Here is a 20,508-nt window from a genome sequence, read left to right as displayed (position 1 = left end):
TCAGAAAAACATCAAACACAGAATGAAGTTTTTGGCAGAATATGGGAAGTTGTGTGTGGAGTGATGAATCACAATGAAACACGAGTTGCTTGGTGATGCTCTCGAGCGGTGTCTTCCAAAGAAATTTCATCTGAGAAATATAATAATAAATGCATCTCGATTGTGAAGTATGGAGGAAGAGTGTCACCCCTTTCACACAGCGCGATGATCACGGCAAATTGCCAGAACGCCCTCTGTGTGAAGGTGTGAACGCAAACACGACCCGGGATGGTCCTCACTGCAGAACACGACATCCAGGGGGAGGAGTTGGATCCACCTAAACCCACCCCTTAGATCTGGATCCAACTCCGCCCCCTGGATCTCATGTACTGCAGTGAGGTGCTACTGGATTGATGCAATGCCAGGTTGGGGACCTAGTAACATTGCCGTGTTCAGTCCCGGTGTTGTGCCGAATTTCGACCCCCTGCCAAATTATTACCCCCCTCGTTGAAGTCAGTACCTGATTGCCTAATCCTAACCCCACCCATAATCCTAACCCTTCCCCCACAACTAAACCTACCAATAGCCTACTAGGGGGGTAATAATTTGGCGGGGGTCGAAATTCGGCACAAAACCTGTTAAAATCACTGGCAGTGTGAATGAACCAAAATCAAATGAACCCAGGTCAAATCCTGGGTCACTTTATCCGTGTATTTTCCGGAATCTCTGTGTGAAAAGGGGTATTGTGTTGGAAGCCTTTTTAGCTGCTGGTATTGATGATGCTTCACTGTGAAAAGTCATTTAATGCTTTGGAGTTCAGGAGAATATTGCAGAATGGCTTGCTTCCAAAGTTGTTATCTAAAGAGGAATGATCAGATGTTATTTTTCAACAAGACAATGCTCCTGCCCAAACATATATCATGATTTAACATGATTTTACCAGAGGTGGACAAAGTACACAACTTCCTTACTTGAGTGAAAGTAGCCTACAGATACTACTGGTCAAATATACTCCATGCCAAGTTGTAAAGACCGATTTTTACTTAAGTAAAAGTACAGAATTACTCGTTTTTAAAAGTAGGGCTACTTAAGCATCAAACGTCAATGCATTAATTGTTTTATTATTGTTGCATTGTTGTGTGTAATACTTACAGTACCTTATGCCTCTGAATCTATGCCTGCCTACCCTCATATCAAAATCAAATTTATTTCTAACACAGTTCCAGAAGTGTGGGATTGAATGTGAGATTGAATAAGTGCACTCAATAATGTCCACCTAAATGGCTGTAGTATGATTATACTAGAATAAATCAAAATAAAACAAAATCTAAAGCAAGGTCCATTTTTTAGTGCAGCCAAAAGTAAAATACACCACAATACAACTTATGCAAGGTCTTGGTTTTAATGAGATTTTAAAGAGACTATACATAACTATGATCAATGTAAGACACTAAGATAATAAATTACAGTAGAAGAGTAAAACAGCACCAGAATGCATCAATCACATTGGGGTCATCATGATGTACCGCTTCAGTTTTGTCTGTCCTCTATGCCAGTGAGATATTTATTTCAAAAATAATTTGCTTTTATTGACGTCAAGTCAGCTGACGACAACAAGAACAGAAAAAGTCCATTGGTTAAAATAACATCAGTTTGCTTGACCAAGTCAAAGTGGAAAGAAAGTCTGTAATGTCAGAAAATAAATCACAAGGCAACTGGCATAAAAAGCAAATCATTTAAATAAATTAACATTTACATCTAAAAAGCAACCTGATTGAATTTAACCTTTGATAGTTGGGAATGACAAGTTGAAAACTACAAACCAACAATACTTATCCATTATATTACATAAATAAAACAGCAGACCAATTGAGACTATGAAGATCAGTCATCCATATCATAATAGAATGTCATAATAGAATTTAAGAATCTAAGAAATGAATATAGACGTTTTAAAATGTACTGAATACGTTTAACCGCTCAATAGAGTGGCTTTTCAGTCACTTGTGAAGAAGTCGTTTCTTTATATTTTATGTCATATTCAAGTATTTTTTTAAGCAAACAGAATCCAAGGTCAAAAAAAATCTGAAGAGTCTGAAGACTCTCGTTTTGGTATAATTAAGTATATTTAAAACCCTCATTTGCCATCTATTGTTGTTTGCTTAAGAAACCATTCCATACTTAAAGTGTATGAAGAAATAATTAGTAAAGTTATAAAACACGTTTTTTTTTAATGCTACTTTTCTAAAGAAAAGCCAAAGCATTTAAACCGTCAACATGAGCAGAACAAACAATAGCAGACATCCTCCCTTCTGAAGCCGCCAGAGTCTTCAGCAGCTTGGACCCTAATTGTCCCTCAAGAGAAAACAAAACCGTACACTGCAGAGATGCGGGATCCGGCAGGAAAGAGGAACGGTCCAATGAGGAGACGTCTAATGGGAGGCAACAGTCAGCCACTGGGAGGGAGGAAGTTGAGGTCTGAAGCTTGTGAACGAGAGATCACACAGTGTAGTCCAGCTCTGCATTCATCCTTGTGTACATTTCATAGATGGCATCAATAGTAACTGTGAAGTTGACTAGAAACTGCCGCACTTTGTCCAAGCATTCTTCGTCCTTGACCTCTCGCCCTTTAGAAAGAGCTTTGAGAAAATCGGATCGGTATGGAGCGGCATATAGTGCTGCCTGAAAGAATGAAGACGGTGGAATCTCAAAAGGCTTGTCTAAGCATTTACAGGTATCACAACAGAAATGTCTACACTTAACTCTTCAGAAAATGAAAAGCAATTTTTACTATAATATAAATATATTTATTTATTTACATAAATTCAACTTCAGCTTACTCTGAAGAGCTTCTGGACAAACCAGCCATGATACTTCTTCAGGGCCATCTCATAAGCTTTGGTGATGTTGACTTTGATGAGATTAGGGTTGTTTTCATCCTTATCCCCATCCACTAGACTCTGGAGAAGAACCTGGATAAAGCGTAGCCCCCTTTGTGGAACAAATAAAGTGCAAGTTTAACTAAACGTTCTGGGTGCTCTTTTTTTAACAGAATGAAACTGAATGGTAACAAACGTTGTTAAGAACCAGAAATGTCATGAATCATAAAAGTAGCTTGTAACAACATTATAGGGCGAGTAAATGATGACAATTAAAATGTTTGGATTTACTATTCCCTTAATGTCACAAATAAATAAAATTGATTTAAAAAAAACAAACAAAAAAAAATTTTTTTTTATCACACACACACTCTCTCTCTCACTCACTCACTCACTCACTCACTCTCTATCTCTCTCTCTCTCTCTCTCTCTCTCACACACACACACACTCTCTCTCTCTCTCTCTCTCTCTCTGTCTCTCTCTCTTTCTCTCTCCTCAAATCAGAGCTGATAGCCAATCATTAAAGTCAGGTGGAAGTAAAGAGAGAGAAACAGGGAGAAAAAAGGGGGTAAAAAAAAGCAAATATATCCCTGGAAGTAACATTTTAAATGAATTTAATCATTTAATCTTTCATCAAAATTACTTCCACTCCCTCTTACGTCTCCTCTTCTCAGATGACGTGTTTACTGGCACGAGAGCGAGACAACCTGTCACTCACATTAGATAGCATCAATAGCAAACCACAACCATCCAATCAATTCAACATGGACAAAATCAAGTCCCACCCTACATTTTTTCCTGTTTAAAAAGATCTATCTATAGAAAAGCCATTTTCTTCGTTCAACTATCACAACTTCTGTTTGATGCCAACTTTATAATAGAAGAAATAGGAAGTTTAAAAGTCCATGGAGAAATAGGAAGTTTAAAAGTCAATAACTGTTTTTCAGATTCACTTCTCTAAAATCAAAAAACGAAAGAAGCGTTTCAGGCCCAGCCTTGCCTTTTCAGCCACATGAGGGCAAGTGTTGCTCCTACTTTTGGCCACTCGGACCCATGCATCTCTTTCTCTGCTTCCAAAATGTGCTGCAGGGTTTTAAACTTGGTGGGGTTGCTGTCATACACAGCCTTGATTTTCTGTGAGAAAAAGCAGAGGGGTGAGTGGAGTTCAGGTTGTGAAAGTTACATTGTTCAATGCTTATCAACCGTGTGTGTCACGTGATAAACTTACAGTAATATTACCCGCAATATCAGCCTTGATGGGGGAAAAAACAGCAGAGCCGAGGCAATCTAATAGAAGATAAAGGGAACAGGCAAATAATATTTGCATACATACAGTACAAACTTTATTAACACTTAGGCAATTTTCATGTATTTGAAATGTCTCCTGAAAGGATTGCCATGCAACCTACATGAATTGTTATATGTATATGAGAACGCAACATTCTTTCACAGAGCTGTGAGATTTTTTTTTACATACTAGAGTTTTTACAGGAAAGTGGCAGATGCACAGTAAAAGTATTGCCGCTTCTGATCCCAAGAACTCAGAGTGAACTCTGACATTACCACCTTAAAAAAAGAGCACTGAATAATTAACTGTGCTTAGAGAGCATGACAGATTTCTGAAAGCACCCATGCGGTTCATTAAAGTTTCAGTACCACCCATTATCACATCGAGACCAAATGCTTTGCGAGACTGGTATTGAAATAAATACCTGTGGAAATGGAAACACACTGAATCACTGATGTTTCCATTACTGCAACCAATGAATACTGTATATGATTAGATCAATTTTGTACTGTTTAAAATAAATGTTTGATTATGATTTCCTGGGTTGTTTGAATACATCCGCTGCTCAATTCTGCAAAACACCCTCAAATTTACAGCTCTTCAGCTGGGCTACACAAACCAACAAAAGTGTCATGCCTATTCAAAATAAGCAAAGTACATTTTGAATGCAACTTCCGAAAAAAAGCTGTATGCAGTAGTTAGGTCGTATAGTTACTGTATAGTTAGTTTGATAGTTAGGTTAATTGGATTAAAAACCAGATTACTACTAGTCTTCAACTAGGGATGCATCGATATAAAAATGTGGCTGATACTGGATGAGCTGATCATTCTTTTCATGTAATTCATGTTATGGCTGATAACCAATAAATGCACTATATATATAGTCCATTAGTCCACTAATATCAGTGCTGTCAAATAGATTAATTGCGATTAATCGTATACAACATAAAAGTTTTTGTTTACATAATGTATGTGCATATATATCATTATATATCTATCAATATATATGTGCGTGTCTGTGTGTGTGTGTAATGTGTATATATATCAAAATATACATAACACACACAAATATTATTAAAACAAAAACTTTTATGTTAGATGTGATTAATCGCAATTAATTGATTTGACAGTACTAATATATATATATATATATATATATATATATATATATATATATATATTATTTACTATTTTCCCTAAACCAATTAAAAATAAAACAAAAAATAAACTAACTAGTTTAAATGCTAAAAATACATTTAGACAGTGCAACATTACAACTTTGAAAACACTACAGCTAAAGATTACACTTAACAGTGTTATTAAATGATTAGAATTTTTAAAGATGAACTTTTAGTAACAATTAAATGACGACAAAGGTAAACAAAATGTAAAAATAGTGGAAATGAGCATGCACAATTAAATATCTAATATCGGTCAATATATATATATATATATATTACAATATCGACCGATAGCGATAAATGAAAAATGGCATCAAGAAAGCCAGGACTGCCACTGGTGCCCCATCATGAAAACAGATGTATGACAGGCCAACGATCGAAGAACCTTAGAAAGTGATATACAGCATGTGTTCCTGAAGTGAGAGCAAGGCCATCGCTAGCGGGGTGAAAAGGGGGGACGATTCTAGGGCCCCCCGGCCTTAGGATGGCCCCGCAATTTCAACAGAGGGGGACCCACCCCATAAGCCTCTCCCTGGCCCCAGAACACGATTTCAACTGAGGATTTCACAGGGGACAAAGCCACGGCAACAACTTGCACCGGGGCCCCGGATACCCCCACTATGGTCCTGAGTGAGAGTACCACCTGAATAGTATCTCCCAAGATAGTAGTGATATGTTCAACAGTGTAGGGTTCAAATCAACATACTTAGCCCATTGGAAAGTCCGGAGTCAACATCAGCATTTTGTACTGATAGCAAAAGGAGCATCTCTGGTTACAGAGAACTCAACAAACAAGCTCAAACACTGCACTTCAGCTTTTTCACTGTGAATGACTGCCTTCTAATTACAGAGAAAAAACACAAACACATTCACTCACACGTCTAACAATGCCAGCCCTCCCTCCTGTTCTTTCTATGTTTGTACTCCACACAGGGCTTTTTGTGATAAAGTGCGAACTCTAAACAAGAGCTGGGAAGCTTAATTGTCTTTCTGTGGGAATTAGCGACAATCACAACAACCAGTGTCTCATTATGACATCACATGATCATAAATATGATCTCCAATCACAGCCTGCTATACAAAGCCCATCAACTGAGGTTAAGTGTCTTTATTATTCTTTCATTTAGTTCACAGATCAATTTACCTGCGGACTCCACCAGGAGTTTCTTGAAGAACCAGCATAAAACATATAACATGCTTCTATTTATTATTCTCTAATTTAATAAAAATGATCATTATCTTTATCATTTGCATGAAAGACTTTTAAAAAAAATATGGCATTTAGCATAATGGACACCACAAGTTTGTGCAAAACCTTAACTTTTTTTTCATCTTTTTTTGCACATGGTGAATTTGATTAGTGACCTAGAAAAGATGTACGTTCAAATTTTTTTTCTTCAAAATCCTAAAATAGTTTATTTTTAATTTTAAATTAGATTTTAAATCAGACTTTCGGAGTTCTTTGCTGTCACTGGAAATTTTCGTTTATTCTCTTGCTGTCATACCCAGTTTTTTTCACAACTACATCAAGAAAATTACCCTTTTAGTGATGGCTTAAAAAAAATAGAAGAGTACATTGATTGAGCACTGATGTGAACACTTCAGGCTTGGCGTTTCAAGTGGCAAATTCATTTCAAATGCATTTTTCATATTAATACCAAATGAGGCTTTGAACAAAGATGTTCTGCTGTTCAGTTCCACCAATGAATAGAGCAGGGCAACTCAACACCGTTCTAATCAATTTTTTCAACTTCCAAAATCGAGGGCAGCAGATTAAATTATGCATGCAATAGGTTTGTTGCCTACTTTGTGAAAAGAAATTTGAGCCAAAAAAAGATTAGTCCTCAATAGCAAACAATGGCTTCTGCTTGACAGCTATTGTCTGACTTTACTAACAACTTCTGAAGAACACATATCTTGATCAGGAGTGGAAAATCTCACCCCCGATCAAGGACTACTGATTTTTGTAACAACACGTGTATAATTATGTAATACAATATTTTTTAAAACTCTGATTCTGTAAAGACACTATATAGCAAAATGCATGCATTTAATTGTTACTTTGTTTCCACTCTGAAGCGATGACTAAGAAAGGGATGAATGTCGAAACAAACATTAGACATTTTTGTAATAGCTATTTTTTGCGTAACATATTGAAATAGCTACTTTAAAATAACTTTTTGACGACCTGAACAAGTTACATAGAAAACTGAAAACTTTCAAATCTAAAAATATTGTTCTAAATATAATTTGAAAATCCAACTCTTCAGGCCGTTTCATGACAGGACAGAGTTCATGCTCAAATCTGAGCTCAAATGAGAGATGACGGAAGAACCTACCGAAGAAAGGAGGAAGGTGAGACACCGCCTCGAGAAACGGCCGAGTTTCCACTTGTTTGTCGGCTGGAAGTTGCCGGAACTGGTGCTCCATAAGAAGAGCCATGATTGCCTAAAGTGGGCGAAAGTGACTTTTTTTTTTTGCCTACAACATAAGACGAGGACAACACAGTAGAAATGAAGGCAGAACCCGGAACTACCGCCGGACAGACAGACACAGCGTTTTACTATTCCAGTTATTCTGCTAGAGCTGCACTGTGCACAGCTGGCCGGCCCCCCTGCACCGCCCCTTTATGCAAATATATGTAGACACATCGCGGAAACGTTCAACATGTGGGCGGGGACTCAGCACAGGAACCAATCATATCACGGGGGCGGGGCCAAAACTGTCAAAGTGTATTCTCCACAGTCCCCACACTTTACAATGTAGTCATGAAAAATTCATTTTTCTGTTACGGAAATATGTCATATTCAATGTTCACTCTTTTCCTTCTATCTGATGTTATTGTGATATATAACACTTTTTTATTTTTACTCACATTAGTTAACAGATTCATCAGATAAAATATTACAAAAATAATAAGAGTTGTAAAGAGAAGTAAAAAATTCAACACCAAGCTTTTTGTAAATGTTATTTCCCTTATTGAGGCTTAGCTTTAGGCAGATTCCGTTTCGGCTGGCCATTTAATACACAACTGATCAGGCATTAAATCATCTAAAAGTGTTTTTCTCCTCAAAGAAAATGAATATGTAGCCTACCTTAATTTCACTGTTGCTTATTTGTGGATTATTTAAAGGATATAAAATAATTAAAGAGCAGCTCAGGTTAGAATCTTTGCTGAGAGTTTAGGGGCCTCCTATAGTTAATAATTAAAATGTCCTTTACCCTGTTGCTGACATTAGAGGTTTAAGCGGGGAGTCTTTCTGACGACAATTAGACACGATTATCTGGTCACCATTAAACATTCAATGCAATGTTTAATTCATGCACTAGTAGGCCTAACCTACAATGACCCAGAAAGTCATGTCATTGTCTCTTTATTAATACTGGCATCAAATTTGCAGCTTTATCTCACACCTCAGCTGACTGCTCATTTTTAATCAGTATTTAATCTTCTATAGAGTATTAAGACACTGCTGTCACCTTCACTGCAGGTCTTGATCACACTTGAAATATCCCTGGAGATCAAATAAAATAAGACTTCTGAATAGTATTAAAGGGCCTATATAGAGTGCAACAGTCAGGTTCCAAAAGTAAAAAATCCATTCATTTTCTCCATAGGGAAATTGATTATTAACGATAACTTATAAATCAGTTTAAAGACAGCCTTGCTGTGAGCTGCGAAATTGTTAATCTATAGCATTTGCTGCTGTTGAAGTCGTCAGCCTGCATTATTTCAACTTAGTTTTAAAATAATCGTGTTTAACAGCAGAATTGGTGGTGAAAAACTACATTAACCGTGATGCTGTACAGAGAATCCACCAATCAGAGAGTAGAAACAAACAAAACGCACCAAAAGGTCTCTTTAGCCCCACCCACTCCCATGAAGCACTGCGAATGTCCTAATCGAGTCCATATACAAATGTGATACATGCATATTTCGCAATAAATTGTATATATATACACAGTATATATAAAATCTAGATTTTTATATATAGTTTTATATTTCTACATCGTTTTTATGCTGTTATGCCGTTAAGTACACAGTCTTGTCCCTTTGTATTTTTGTCCAATCTTTAAATACTTTTTTTGCTTCAAATCAAAGTTTGTAATGTTATGATTCACCTTAGCTGGATGACTTGGTTCATGGCTTATAACACGTTAACGAAGACCCTATATTGGAGAAATGAATGGAAAAAATACTTCCAGAACCAACGCCGCTGAAAAAGTCGACGGGCACTGTTGCGCTCAATAAGTCTTTTAATCATTTTTTATTCTTTTTGACGCATTTTAACGGCCAATGGGTGATGAAATTGTAAGGATACAAACATTTATCATTCAGTAGCTATTTTGGATTAAACCAGCCTAGCAGAGATAAAATTGTTTCTAAGATTGTAAATGGGCTTTGGCAACTATATTAGCAATTTTACAATTATGTAAATTAATCACACTGACATTCTTTTTCTGCAAAGACCATGTAAAAAGAGTGAACATGCCTGCATTTCCTTTTCAGCTTATTTTTTCAGATTCATCAAGAAAAATATTTAATTTATACTATTTTAGGAAAGAGTTACTGCTACTGTAAACTTGATATCATATTCCCATATCTATCTGCTATAAATTAAAGTACTATAAAAAATCCACAACAAAATCGCTTCGCTCTGTCAACCTGGTTTGTGCCTCGCTACTCGCCGTAGGTAACCAGGAAGTAGCGCAGTAACTATAGAACGCTTCCCCCTGGTTATTTGTTTACGCGTCCGCTGTCGTTAACGGCTTTCCTTTGTACTACGTTACATCTTTGTTTTCATATTAACGTAATTAATTTAAATTAGGAGAGCACTAGAATGATTGTAGGTCAAGGTCTATCATAAAGGTCGGGTTATAAATAAAGCTTGAGAAGGAAACTCGGTTGAGCATCAGATGATCCATGGCTTTACCGACGCTTTCCGCGCACTGGCCGGGTCGAGTGCGGGCTCTGGAGAGGCAGCTGGTGCGGCAGCGGGAGCAGGAGGCTCGCTGGAGGCAGCAGTGGGAGGTGCACTCGCAGTACTTCAGAGAGCAGGAGGTCCGAAGCAGCAAACAGTCGCAATGGAGCTCACGGCAGTCCTTCCAGCGCAGGTACTGATGGTGAATTACTTTCATTATGCCTTCCTTTAGCTTGTGTGCGTAAAGTTTATATTTGAGAAAACACTTCAACACATATCATGGTTCGTTCTGGGATCGTTCAGTTTGGAGTTCCTCCCCAAAGTTTTCAAAAGCATCAAGATATTAAGGCAAAGATTTCGGTAATTACTGAACAGAGGCTTCAACAACAACAACAAAAGCAAAGAAAACGGTTCAACTTTATATTAAGTATCTTTAACTACTATGTACTAACATTTATATTAACCATTTGATGCAGTGCACTCATTGTGTACATATGTTATAATTTAATTTTTGTTCATTTTTGTTTGTAAAGTTGTAAAGCCTTAAACCTACCCATACCACCAAACCTGTCCGCAACCTTACCTGTATCCCACCTCAATAGCAGCACAAGTGTTTTTAAATACATGAACACAATAAGTACAGATTATACCTAACAAATATTTTTTTTAATGTAAGTACATAGTGGTACACCTAATATAATGTGTGACTAAGAATACATAATAATCATATAAGTACTATACAATAACCATATACATTAATATGCAGTAGATATTAGAACAATGTACAAATTCAAAATACTATACAGTGCCTTTTCGTACCCCTTAATTTTTTTAAATATTTTGTTTTGTTGCAGACTTATGCGAAACCGCTTTAACCCTTATGCTGTGTTCGAGTCATTTTGACCTGGAGAGGATTTTCTTTTTCCTGAAAATGTTCATGTTATCGCATTAGACTAAAACTTACTGACTTTGCTCACACAGGGTATAACTACTTTGCAATTTGGTTACACTTTATTTTTGATGGTCCCTTTAACGCATTTTATTGACTATAAGTAACGTTGCACCTACCTACATGTCTACTAACTCTCATAAGAGTGTTAGTAGAGTATTAGTAGACTAATATTCTAGGGAGAAACCTTATTCTAGGGTTAGAATGAGATGACATGTACTTGCAAAGTTACTTATAGTCAGTAGAATGTCTGTTGAAGGAGCATCACAATAAAGAGTTAGCAGACAAACAGTCCACTAATACTCTAATGACAGTTAGTTGACATGTAGTTGCAAAGTAACTTATAGTCAACAGAATGTTCAAAAGGACCCACCAAAATAAAGTTACCCCAAAACATTTTTTGGATATGTTTTGTGCTTTTTTGGGACTTTTTTCCCTACCTTGTTACACCAATCAAAAATGAGTGGCCAACAAAAAATAGCTTATAAATCTCTTGTCATGTTATGTTATCACCAAATATTGGATTCAATCTTTTTGATAACTTGTTTTCTTTATGTTAGGACAGGTTTTGTATTTGTTTTTGGAACTGATTGATCATAGGCCTCACTGATCTGAGCTTATGCACCTCTATTTGTGGATAATTTTGTCAATATTCAATAGAAAAAAATATATTTTATTAGTGTGCTTTAAGAAAATTTCTAAAGTATAAATATTTAGTTTTAATGCACTCAATAACATAATTCATTTAAATTGTTTCAATGTGGCATGTTGGTATATAAAAATGATTTTTTTGCTCTTCACTAATCCCCCCCCCCCCCCCCCCCCCCCCGAAAGAAGTAAGAACTTTGTAACACCTAATAAGTTCTTCATGTAAATATATGGGTCATTCAGGTGACAATATAATTGAATGAGCATGATAATTCATTAATTCATTAATTAATTGTGAAACTGCCTTTTAAAACTTTTATAATTACTTTTAATTTGTTATTTTATGATGAACATTTCTCATATTACTGTGTTTGGCTGGTTTCACTTATACAGTGAATGATAGAACAATATGAAAAATCCAGTATGTATTAACTGGCCTTTGCATCCAGGGTAGGCTAATGATTTATGTTTCTATAGCAAAGTTACAAACTTCTTTTCCTGGCCTTTTAGTATGTCAGCATTTCAGCGGGATCGCATGAAGGAGGAGAAGCAGCGGAAGCTAGAGGAACGCAGGGAGCGTCTGAGGACGATGCTCCAGCAGGAGAGAGACCAGTTGGAGGCAGAGCTCAGAAATGTTGTGCCAGACAGAGCCACACTGACTAGACAGCTAGTGGAAAAAACAGATGGTCTCCGGTCCGCCAGGGAAGAGAGGAGGAAAAATGTATGGACGCTAATTGTTTTGTCACAAAATGATGTTATGTTACACGTTTGAAAAGTGTCTGATCTGATTTGGTGATTTTTATTTTCTTCAGCTCGCACAGGAGCTGCTGAGGGAACACTGGAAGCAAAACAACTCAGATCTGAGGAAGGTCAGTCATATGTCAGTAATGTATATGAAGAAAGTTAGTTATGAGTATTACTATGAGGTTATTTGTAAGGAAACACTTTTTAAAGTAAGAACTGATATACACTACTGTAAGTTTGGGGTCAGTGTCACGGGGTGACAAACAGCTCCAGATCTGTATGAGTGTTTGTCGTCATGACAACTAAACGGCAGATTGGCGACAGGTGTAGGGACTTCACTCTGAGCGTCTGATTGAGGCCACTCCCGCTTTTTGAGAGGATAAAACACACAAGGAGGGGGAGAGGTGAGGCGCGCAGCACGTGAGCGGCCGTGGCCGCGGTCGCGGCGGGAGGCCGCGGGAGAGAGAGGACGAGAGAGAGACAGACGAGAGAGACAGATGAGAGAGAGAGATAAGAGGGCCAGAGAGAACTTCGGCTGGAATGCGGGCGGAGGCCTTGGTACACTGAGGGTCTTTTGAGTTGCAGTTTTATTGTGGAAATGAGCACGAGTGAAACCTTACAGTGTGTGGTGGAAATGTGAGTGTGGGAATTGTTTTTGCTGTTCACTCGCAATCACAGCTGTCTGTTCCTCCCTCTGTCTGAGTCCAGTGAAGAGCCTGCTAATGCTTGAAGAGCCTGCTAATGCTTGAAGAGCCTGCTAATGCTGTGAGTTACACGTGCTTATTCCTCCCTCTGTCTGAGTCCAGTGAAGAGCCTGCTAATGCTTGAAGAGCCTGCTAATGCTTGAAGAGCCTGCTAATGCTGTGAGTTACACGTGTCTATTCCTCTCTCTGTCTGAGTCCAGTGAAGAGCCGGCTAATGCTGTGCTGAGAAACGCGAAGAGAACGCTGAAGAGAATGCGGAAGCTGTGGATTATGTCCATTCCTCTCTCTGTCTGAAGGTGCTGAGAAACGCGAAGAGAACGCTGAAGAGAATGCGGAAGCTGTGGATTATGTCCATTCCTCTCTCTGTCTGAAGGTGCTGAGAAACGCGAAGAGAACGCTGAAGAAGAGAATGCGGAAGCTGTGGATTATGTCCATTCCTCTCTCTGTCTGAAGGTGCTGAGAAACGCGAAGAGAACGCTGAAGAAGAGAATGCGGAAGCTGTGGATTATGTCCATTCCTCTCTCTGTCTGAAGGTGCTGAGAAACGCGAAGAGAACGCTGAAGAAGAGAATGCGGAAGCTGTGGATTATGTCCATTCCTCTCTCTGTCTGAAGGTGCTGAGAAACGCGAAGAGAACGCTGAAGAAGAGAATGCGGAAGCTGTGGATTATGTCCATTCCTCTCTCTGTCTGAAGGTGCTGAGAAACGCGAAGAGAACGCTGAAGAGAATGCGGAAGCTGTGGATTATGTCCATTCCTCTCTCTGTCCGAAGGTGCTGAGAAACGCGAAGAGAACGTTGAAGAGAACACGGAAGCTGTGGATTATGTCCATTCCTCTCTCTGTGCGAAGGAGCTGAGAAATGCGAAGAGATACATGAAGAGATAACCTGAACTGAAGAGACTTTTAACATTGTTTTTATTATTTAATAAAGAGTATATTTATTTTGAATGCTGTGTCTGCCATTTCCTTCGTGTCCACGGCCGGCTCCTCAGGGGCGGCACGCAAGCGAAGGGGTGGGCGGCCCGCTGGCGCTCCACCCCGACCTGTGACATCAGTAAAAGAAATTAAACAATTTGAATCAGCAAGGATGCATTAAATTGAAGTGACAGTAAAGACATTTATAATGCTATAGATTTGTATTTCTGATAAATACTGTTCTTTTGAACTTTATATTCATCAAAGGTTACCACAAAATATTAAGCAGCACAACTGTTTTCAACATTGATAATAATAAGAAATGCTTCTTGAGCAGCAAATCAGCATATTCAAATGATTTCTAAAGGATCATGTGACACTGAAGACTGGAGTAATGATGCTGAAAATTCAGCCTTGCCATACAGGAGTAAATTACATTTTGAAATATATTCAAATATAAAACAGTTATTTTTAATTGTAATGATATTTCAAAGAATAAGCATTTGAATTTATTTTTGATCAAATAAATGCAGCCCTGCTGAGCATTAGAGTCTTCTTTCAAAACCATTAAAGAATCTTACAGACCCCAAACTTTCGAAAAGTGCTGAAATAAATTTTTTTTCTGCTTTTAAACGCTCAAAGTACATTATCTGGCTATTTACATCCACTGAAAGTTCCTTACTGTTAATAAAATTCTTCCTTTTTTAAAAAGCTGAGAGATGAGTCAAATAATTTTTCTGTGGAATCAAAGTTATGCCATCAGTAGAGCCGATGAACATTTCTGCCAGGAATTAAACTCATCAAGAACCAGACATGACTGTAAGTTAATAGGGCATGTGATATGTTTCTTGCATGACTGATCTGTAACTCTGAGCTCGGGATTTGGTTCCGAATCCAAACACACGCAACCACTTTTGGAGCATTATTTAATCAGACATCTCCGTGTCTCAAATGTTTGTGCGTACAGGTGGAGTCAGGATTGCACAAAGATCACGTTGTGAGCCAGTGGCAGTTTCAACAGCAGGAGAAAAAACAGGTAAGACGTTCACAGGAAGTGTTAAATGCCAGTGCTGCCATGTCGGCACATGCATGAGTGCTGATCAGTTGAGCATCACGTAACATTAACCATCTTGAGTATGTGTACAAGTAATTTTAGTTGTGTCCTAGCTGATGGCTCTTGGTTTAACATTAAAATGTAACTCTGTTCTGTAACACTCAGGCTGATGAGAGAACTCAGGTGGAGAAACAGCGTTTTGAGAACGAGTATGAGAGAACCAGACGGGAGGCTCTGGAAAGAATGAAGGAAGAAGAGGAGAAGAGAAGACGGGAGGAAAAGAAGCGAGCTGAAGACCTCCGCAAACAGATGGAGGAGCTCAAACTACGAGACCAGGAAGTACGGAATTACTGTAGAATAGACTGATGCGTGCAATGCATTGAGTTTTGCCTGTCACAACAACAACAACCATGTGACATAAAACAAAGGCCATAAAGATCAAGTAAACTCAAGTAAATTCATTATATACATTTTTTTAAATTATTTGTTTGTTTACAATAAGTTAAATTGCTAAATTACAATAAGTTTGAATTACTAAAAGTTATTTAATACATTAACTAGCATTAACTAACAATGAGCAATACATTTGTTACAGAGTTTATTAATCTTTGTTAATGTTAAAAACTGTTCATATTATCACAAATCCATTAGAAGACAACTTTTGATTTAAAAAATGTATTGGCAAATTTCTAAATGAACATTAACTGAGATTAAAAATGCTTTAAGGCCTGTTCACACCAAGGACAATAACTATAACGATAAAGATATTGTTCTAAATATAAAGGAGTCCACACCACAACTATAACAATAACAGCACAGAGAAACGATATCATTGGAATCACTTTTTGCAGTTTTTTTCCAGCTGATGATTGATACCAACATTGACAGCCAATCAGAATCCATCCTGCTTTAAAGAGCTTGAGCAGTTAAAGCGGCAGACTAAACGCTTAGAATAAACAGAACAATATTGTCTGCTGGTGTGAACGCTAATATAGTTATCGTGGTTGCACTTTATTTTACAGTATGTGTACTTATAGTGTTCTTACAGTGTACTTATGCAAGAAACTACTGGTAATATAAGGTAACTACATGGGTTAAAGTTACATTTAGGGGTAGGCTCAGGGTTAGTAGTTATAACCCAGTTATTGTACATAGTATGTAGATGTGAAAGGGACTGTAAAATAAAGTGTTACCATTATCGTTATTGCTCTAGCTGTAAACAGGATTTTAGAAGTATTTTTCATTGTTAGTTCATGTTAACAAATGTAGTTAATTAATGTTAAGAAATTTGACTTTTTTTCATTTTCAATAAAAAAAAACATTTCCTAAATGAATAAAAGCCGATAGATGCCATGTATTTAAGGTTTAGTTAGTGGCGCTAAGTGTATTTGAGTTTTTATACATTCCATTTCTTTTATTTGTTCCAGGCTGAGCGTCTTAAGCAGGAACAGGAAGCTCTGATGTCTCAACGCTGGGAGCTTGAGAAGCTAGATGATGAGAGGAAGAGGATGGAGGAAAGCAGGAGGAAAACTGAATTCGGGTAAAATATTTAAATATGTTGAGGGATTTCTTCTGCAACTGCTGTTATTGTAAACTAAATATAAAACTATTAAAACCATTTTTTGTTAAATGAAGCACTAAAATTACTAACTGAAATAAAACCAAAACCAATTTATATATATATATATATATAAATACAAAAATACAAAGGTAGCTTTTAGCTCAAAACTAAAATTAAAATGAAAAATGAATATATAAAAGCTAATTCACCAGCGATTTCAAACCTTGTTTTTGAGAAAATACTCAGCAATGGTGTTGACTCTGCGCCCAAGTAGCAGTGCTTCGCCTGTGCTTCACCCCAATATAGTCCCAAGTCAATATCTGCCTAGGAAATCACCTAGTCTTAATCTGCATTGCTATTTGTACTCGTTGTGAATACTCAGGCCACAAGAAATAATTCGTTTTTTTTATTTTTTATTTTTTATCACTTTTACTCATGACATGCTAGCTGGCAACAAAGGATTCCATTCATTATGCTAAGCTAAGCTAGCGGTGGCGCTTCCAAACTAAAACAATGCATGCACTCAGACAAAAATGCGTTTGCCCACCTATCTAAATGTAGGAAAGACGGTGAATAAGCCCTATTTCAAAAAACGGTGGAGTGTTCCTATAAAGCATATTAAAAACACCACATAGACATATATACAACATTAAAAGCTTGATTTACACCACAGGGGGACTTTAAAAAAGTATTTTTTAGAGAATTACTGTATAAGCCATAAACCAAGCCAATCAGTTATGAGGTAAATCACAACATTATATAATTTGAAGTTAATTACAAAAAAATGCATGTACATACAAACATTTAAGTATTTTGAGAGCGTAGAGGGATCGATAGGAGTGGGCGGAGCTAAAGAGCTATTATGGCATGTGTTGCTTTTTTCGACTCTCTCATTGGTGTAATTGTCTGTACAGCATCATGGGAAATGTAGTTTTTCACCAGGAATTCCGCTGTTAAACACAATTATTTAAAAAAATAAGCTGAAATAATGTGGGCTGATGGCTTCTGCAGAAGCAAGTAGCATTCATTAACAACTTCGTAGCTCACAGTTAGTCTGCCTTTAAAGCTATATAAGTTGTTCCCTATGAAGAAAATTAATGGAGTTTTTACTTCTGGAACACGACTGTTGCACTCTATAGTATATACTGTAGATAATACTAAATTAGTAGTTCTCTGCTTCCACAGGCATTTCCTGACTCGTCAGTATCGTGCTCAGCTGAAAAGGAGAGCACAGCAGGTGCAGGAGGAACTGGTATGTTACAGCAGAAACTGATGATTTTACCACTTTTTACCTCAGAACTCAACATAGTTTGTCCTGACTGGGTAACTGCAATAACTTTCCTGTCCACCAGGAGGCAGACCGCAAGATCCTGGCAGCACTGCTGGAGGGAGAGGTGGAGGACCAGAGACTGGAGAAAGCCAGGAAGGAGAGAGCTGTCGCTGACGCCGCCTGGATGAAGAGAGTCATAGAGGAGCAGCTCCAGCTGGAGAGGGAGAGGGAGGCAGAGTTTGATATTTTATATCGGTAAGCACAGTCAAGATGGTTTTTAAGAACTTAAAGATGCGTTTGTACCTGTAAGTCAGACTCATGCTCTGTTTTTGTTTGCTGCCTGCAGGGAGGAAGCTCAGCGTGTTTGGGAGAAGAGAGAGGCAGAGTGGGAGAAAGAGAGGAGAGCCAGAGAGAGACTGATGCGGGAGGTGAGACGAGGCTGACGGCCAATAGATTAGCAGTCACATGCTCGAACGTTGGTTTTCTTTTATGAAACCCCCTTAAACAGTGCTCTTTGCTCACATACTTCATGTGAATAATTTTAAGTCATATAATGAGGAATTAAACAGTCTTCAATCTTTTTAGATGTAAAAGAAGTATAGAAATAGTAACTTTGAGAAACATCTTCTCCAGACTCATTCTGAATTTGCCAACATCATATCGATTAATGCATTAATATATGACTTTTTAAACCCTAAGTAAGTAAGTGTTGGATCTCATTTCATATGCAAAGAGGATGTTTATATAGATATCTTAAAGGAACAGCAGCAAAAAAACAGCCTATTTAATTTTAAAAGTTGGAGAGGGTGGAACATAGTCATGGAACATCAAATTTGGTGAAAAACTTAATAATAAACATATTACTTTCAAAAGTCAGTAAGATTTTAATGTTTTATGATTTTAATGTCTCATGCTCACCAAGGCTGCATTAATTTGATCCAAAATATAGTAAAAACTCTAATATTGTGAAATATTATTACAATTTAAAATAACTGTTTTCTATTTTAATATTTTTAAAATGCATTTTTTTTCATGTGATGACCATTATTCCGGTCTTCAGTGTCACATGATCCTTCAGAAATCATTCTAGTATTACAAGTTAGTATTACTAATTATTACTATTATAAGTGTACCTTAGGGGGAAAAATAAAATCATGTTTGATATTCTAATAAATTTAAATGTTATGAAATGTATGATTGCCACTTTTAAGGTGAATGGTCTGTTTATTTATTTATTTTCTTGAAATCACAACTTACTTTATGGGCCACTGTCTGTTCGAATGAATACAATAATTATTTTTGCAGTGGCACTAAAATGACTCACTTGACCTTTAAATTGTATTTTGAAGTAGAATTATACACTTTTATAATGATAATGTAGTTCATTTTTAAGAACTGTAGTTAAATAGCTGACAGTTAGTGTGTGTTGGATGTTATATATCTTTAAACTATGTTTGGTAGGTCCTGATAGGACGTCAGCAGCAGTTGGATGAACGAATGCAGGAGAACAGGCTGGCCAGGGAGGAGTCTCTGAAGAGGAGAGAGGAGCTCATCCAACAGCTGGAGCAAGAGAGATTCACTCTACGCCAGGAGAGGGAGCAGAAGGAGGGATCCCGCACATCTCGCATGCAGGAGATCAATGCACAGGTGTGTGTATAGTAGCACTACACTTACTCAAGTATATGAGTTATAGATGTCTTCAATAGATGTGTTCGTCCAACAGGTGGCGCAGAGGCGCAAGGAACAGTGGGAGGAGCAGCAAAGACAAGAACAGGAAGAAGTACAAGAGAGGGAGGAGCTTAGGCTGCAGGAGGAGGAGCTTCGTCTTGAGACGGAGAGAATGAATAGACAGGGCTACCAGCAGAGAGTGAGTGAAGATTCAAGTATTTCACCCAGTGTTTATATGAAAAGTGCTTTGAAATGTACTAACTGATTACATTTTTTCATCATGGCAGATTCACGGCAGACCCCGGTCAGCATGGACATGAGGGCGATTTTACTGGAAGAATTTTTGTGCCACATCCCCTATGCTAGGATGCATTTTCGGGGATATCTATGTCCATGCTGATCTCGGCCACTTTGTGCATTAATGAGAGCCAGTTTTCCCCTCAGAGATTATTTTAATATATGGCCCATACATTTTTCATAATTTAGATTATGGCTTCCATCAATAGTTATTTAGGTAAGTTCTCAATTCAGAATTTCAATTGCACTAGTCCTGAGGTTTGCATGTAGGGCTGTTTTTATATGTAGATTGTTTTTTATAGATGAATTTCAATGCTGACAAGGTTTTCAATAAAGAAAATGTTATCCATTGTCTACCGCATTCATATATTTTGAAGACTTTTAACTGGATAGCAATGTGTGCAAGAAGTCATTTTAAAAATATGCAAAAAGTAACACCCAGTCATCACT

The 20,508-nt window shown here is 37.5% G+C and overlaps 2 protein-coding genes across 2 annotated transcripts; one reads left to right on the top strand and one right to left on the bottom strand.

The window, feature by feature from the left end:
* Positions 1–1,364: 1,364 nt before the first annotated feature.
* On the bottom strand, positions 1,365–7,959 carry gltpa (glycolipid transfer protein a). Its single transcript, XM_079873179.1, has 5 exons — positions 7,668–7,959; positions 4,088–4,146; positions 3,860–3,993; positions 2,820–2,970; positions 1,365–2,661 (listed from the first exon to the last, which is right to left on the bottom strand). The coding sequence occupies exons 1-5, from the start codon at positions 7,768–7,770 to the stop codon at positions 2,479–2,481; spliced, it is 630 nt and encodes a 209-aa protein (XP_079729305.1). The 5' UTR covers positions 7,771–7,959; the 3' UTR covers positions 1,365–2,478.
* Positions 7,960–10,011: 2,052 nt separating this feature from the next.
* On the top strand, positions 10,012–20,412 carry tchp (trichoplein, keratin filament binding). The gene is made up of 12 exons (XM_079873176.1): positions 10,012–10,443; positions 12,358–12,568; positions 12,660–12,716; positions 15,176–15,244; positions 15,428–15,601; positions 16,690–16,802; positions 18,009–18,075; positions 18,176–18,348; positions 18,440–18,521; positions 19,555–19,740; positions 19,817–19,960; positions 20,049–20,412. The coding sequence occupies exons 1-12, from the start codon at positions 10,253–10,255 to the stop codon at positions 20,079–20,081; spliced, it is 1,500 nt and encodes a 499-aa protein (XP_079729302.1). The 5' UTR covers positions 10,012–10,252; the 3' UTR covers positions 20,082–20,412.
* The last annotated feature ends 96 nt before the right edge of the window (positions 20,413–20,508 follow it).

The sequence above is a fragment of the Squalius cephalus genome (genome assembly GCF_949319135.1).
Source record: "Squalius cephalus genome assembly, chromosome: 5".
Lineage (NCBI taxonomy): Eukaryota > Metazoa > Chordata > Actinopteri > Cypriniformes > Leuciscidae > Squalius > Squalius cephalus.
The sequence above is the reverse complement of the archived record's forward strand: the minus strand, read 5'-3'. Positions and strand labels throughout refer to the sequence as shown.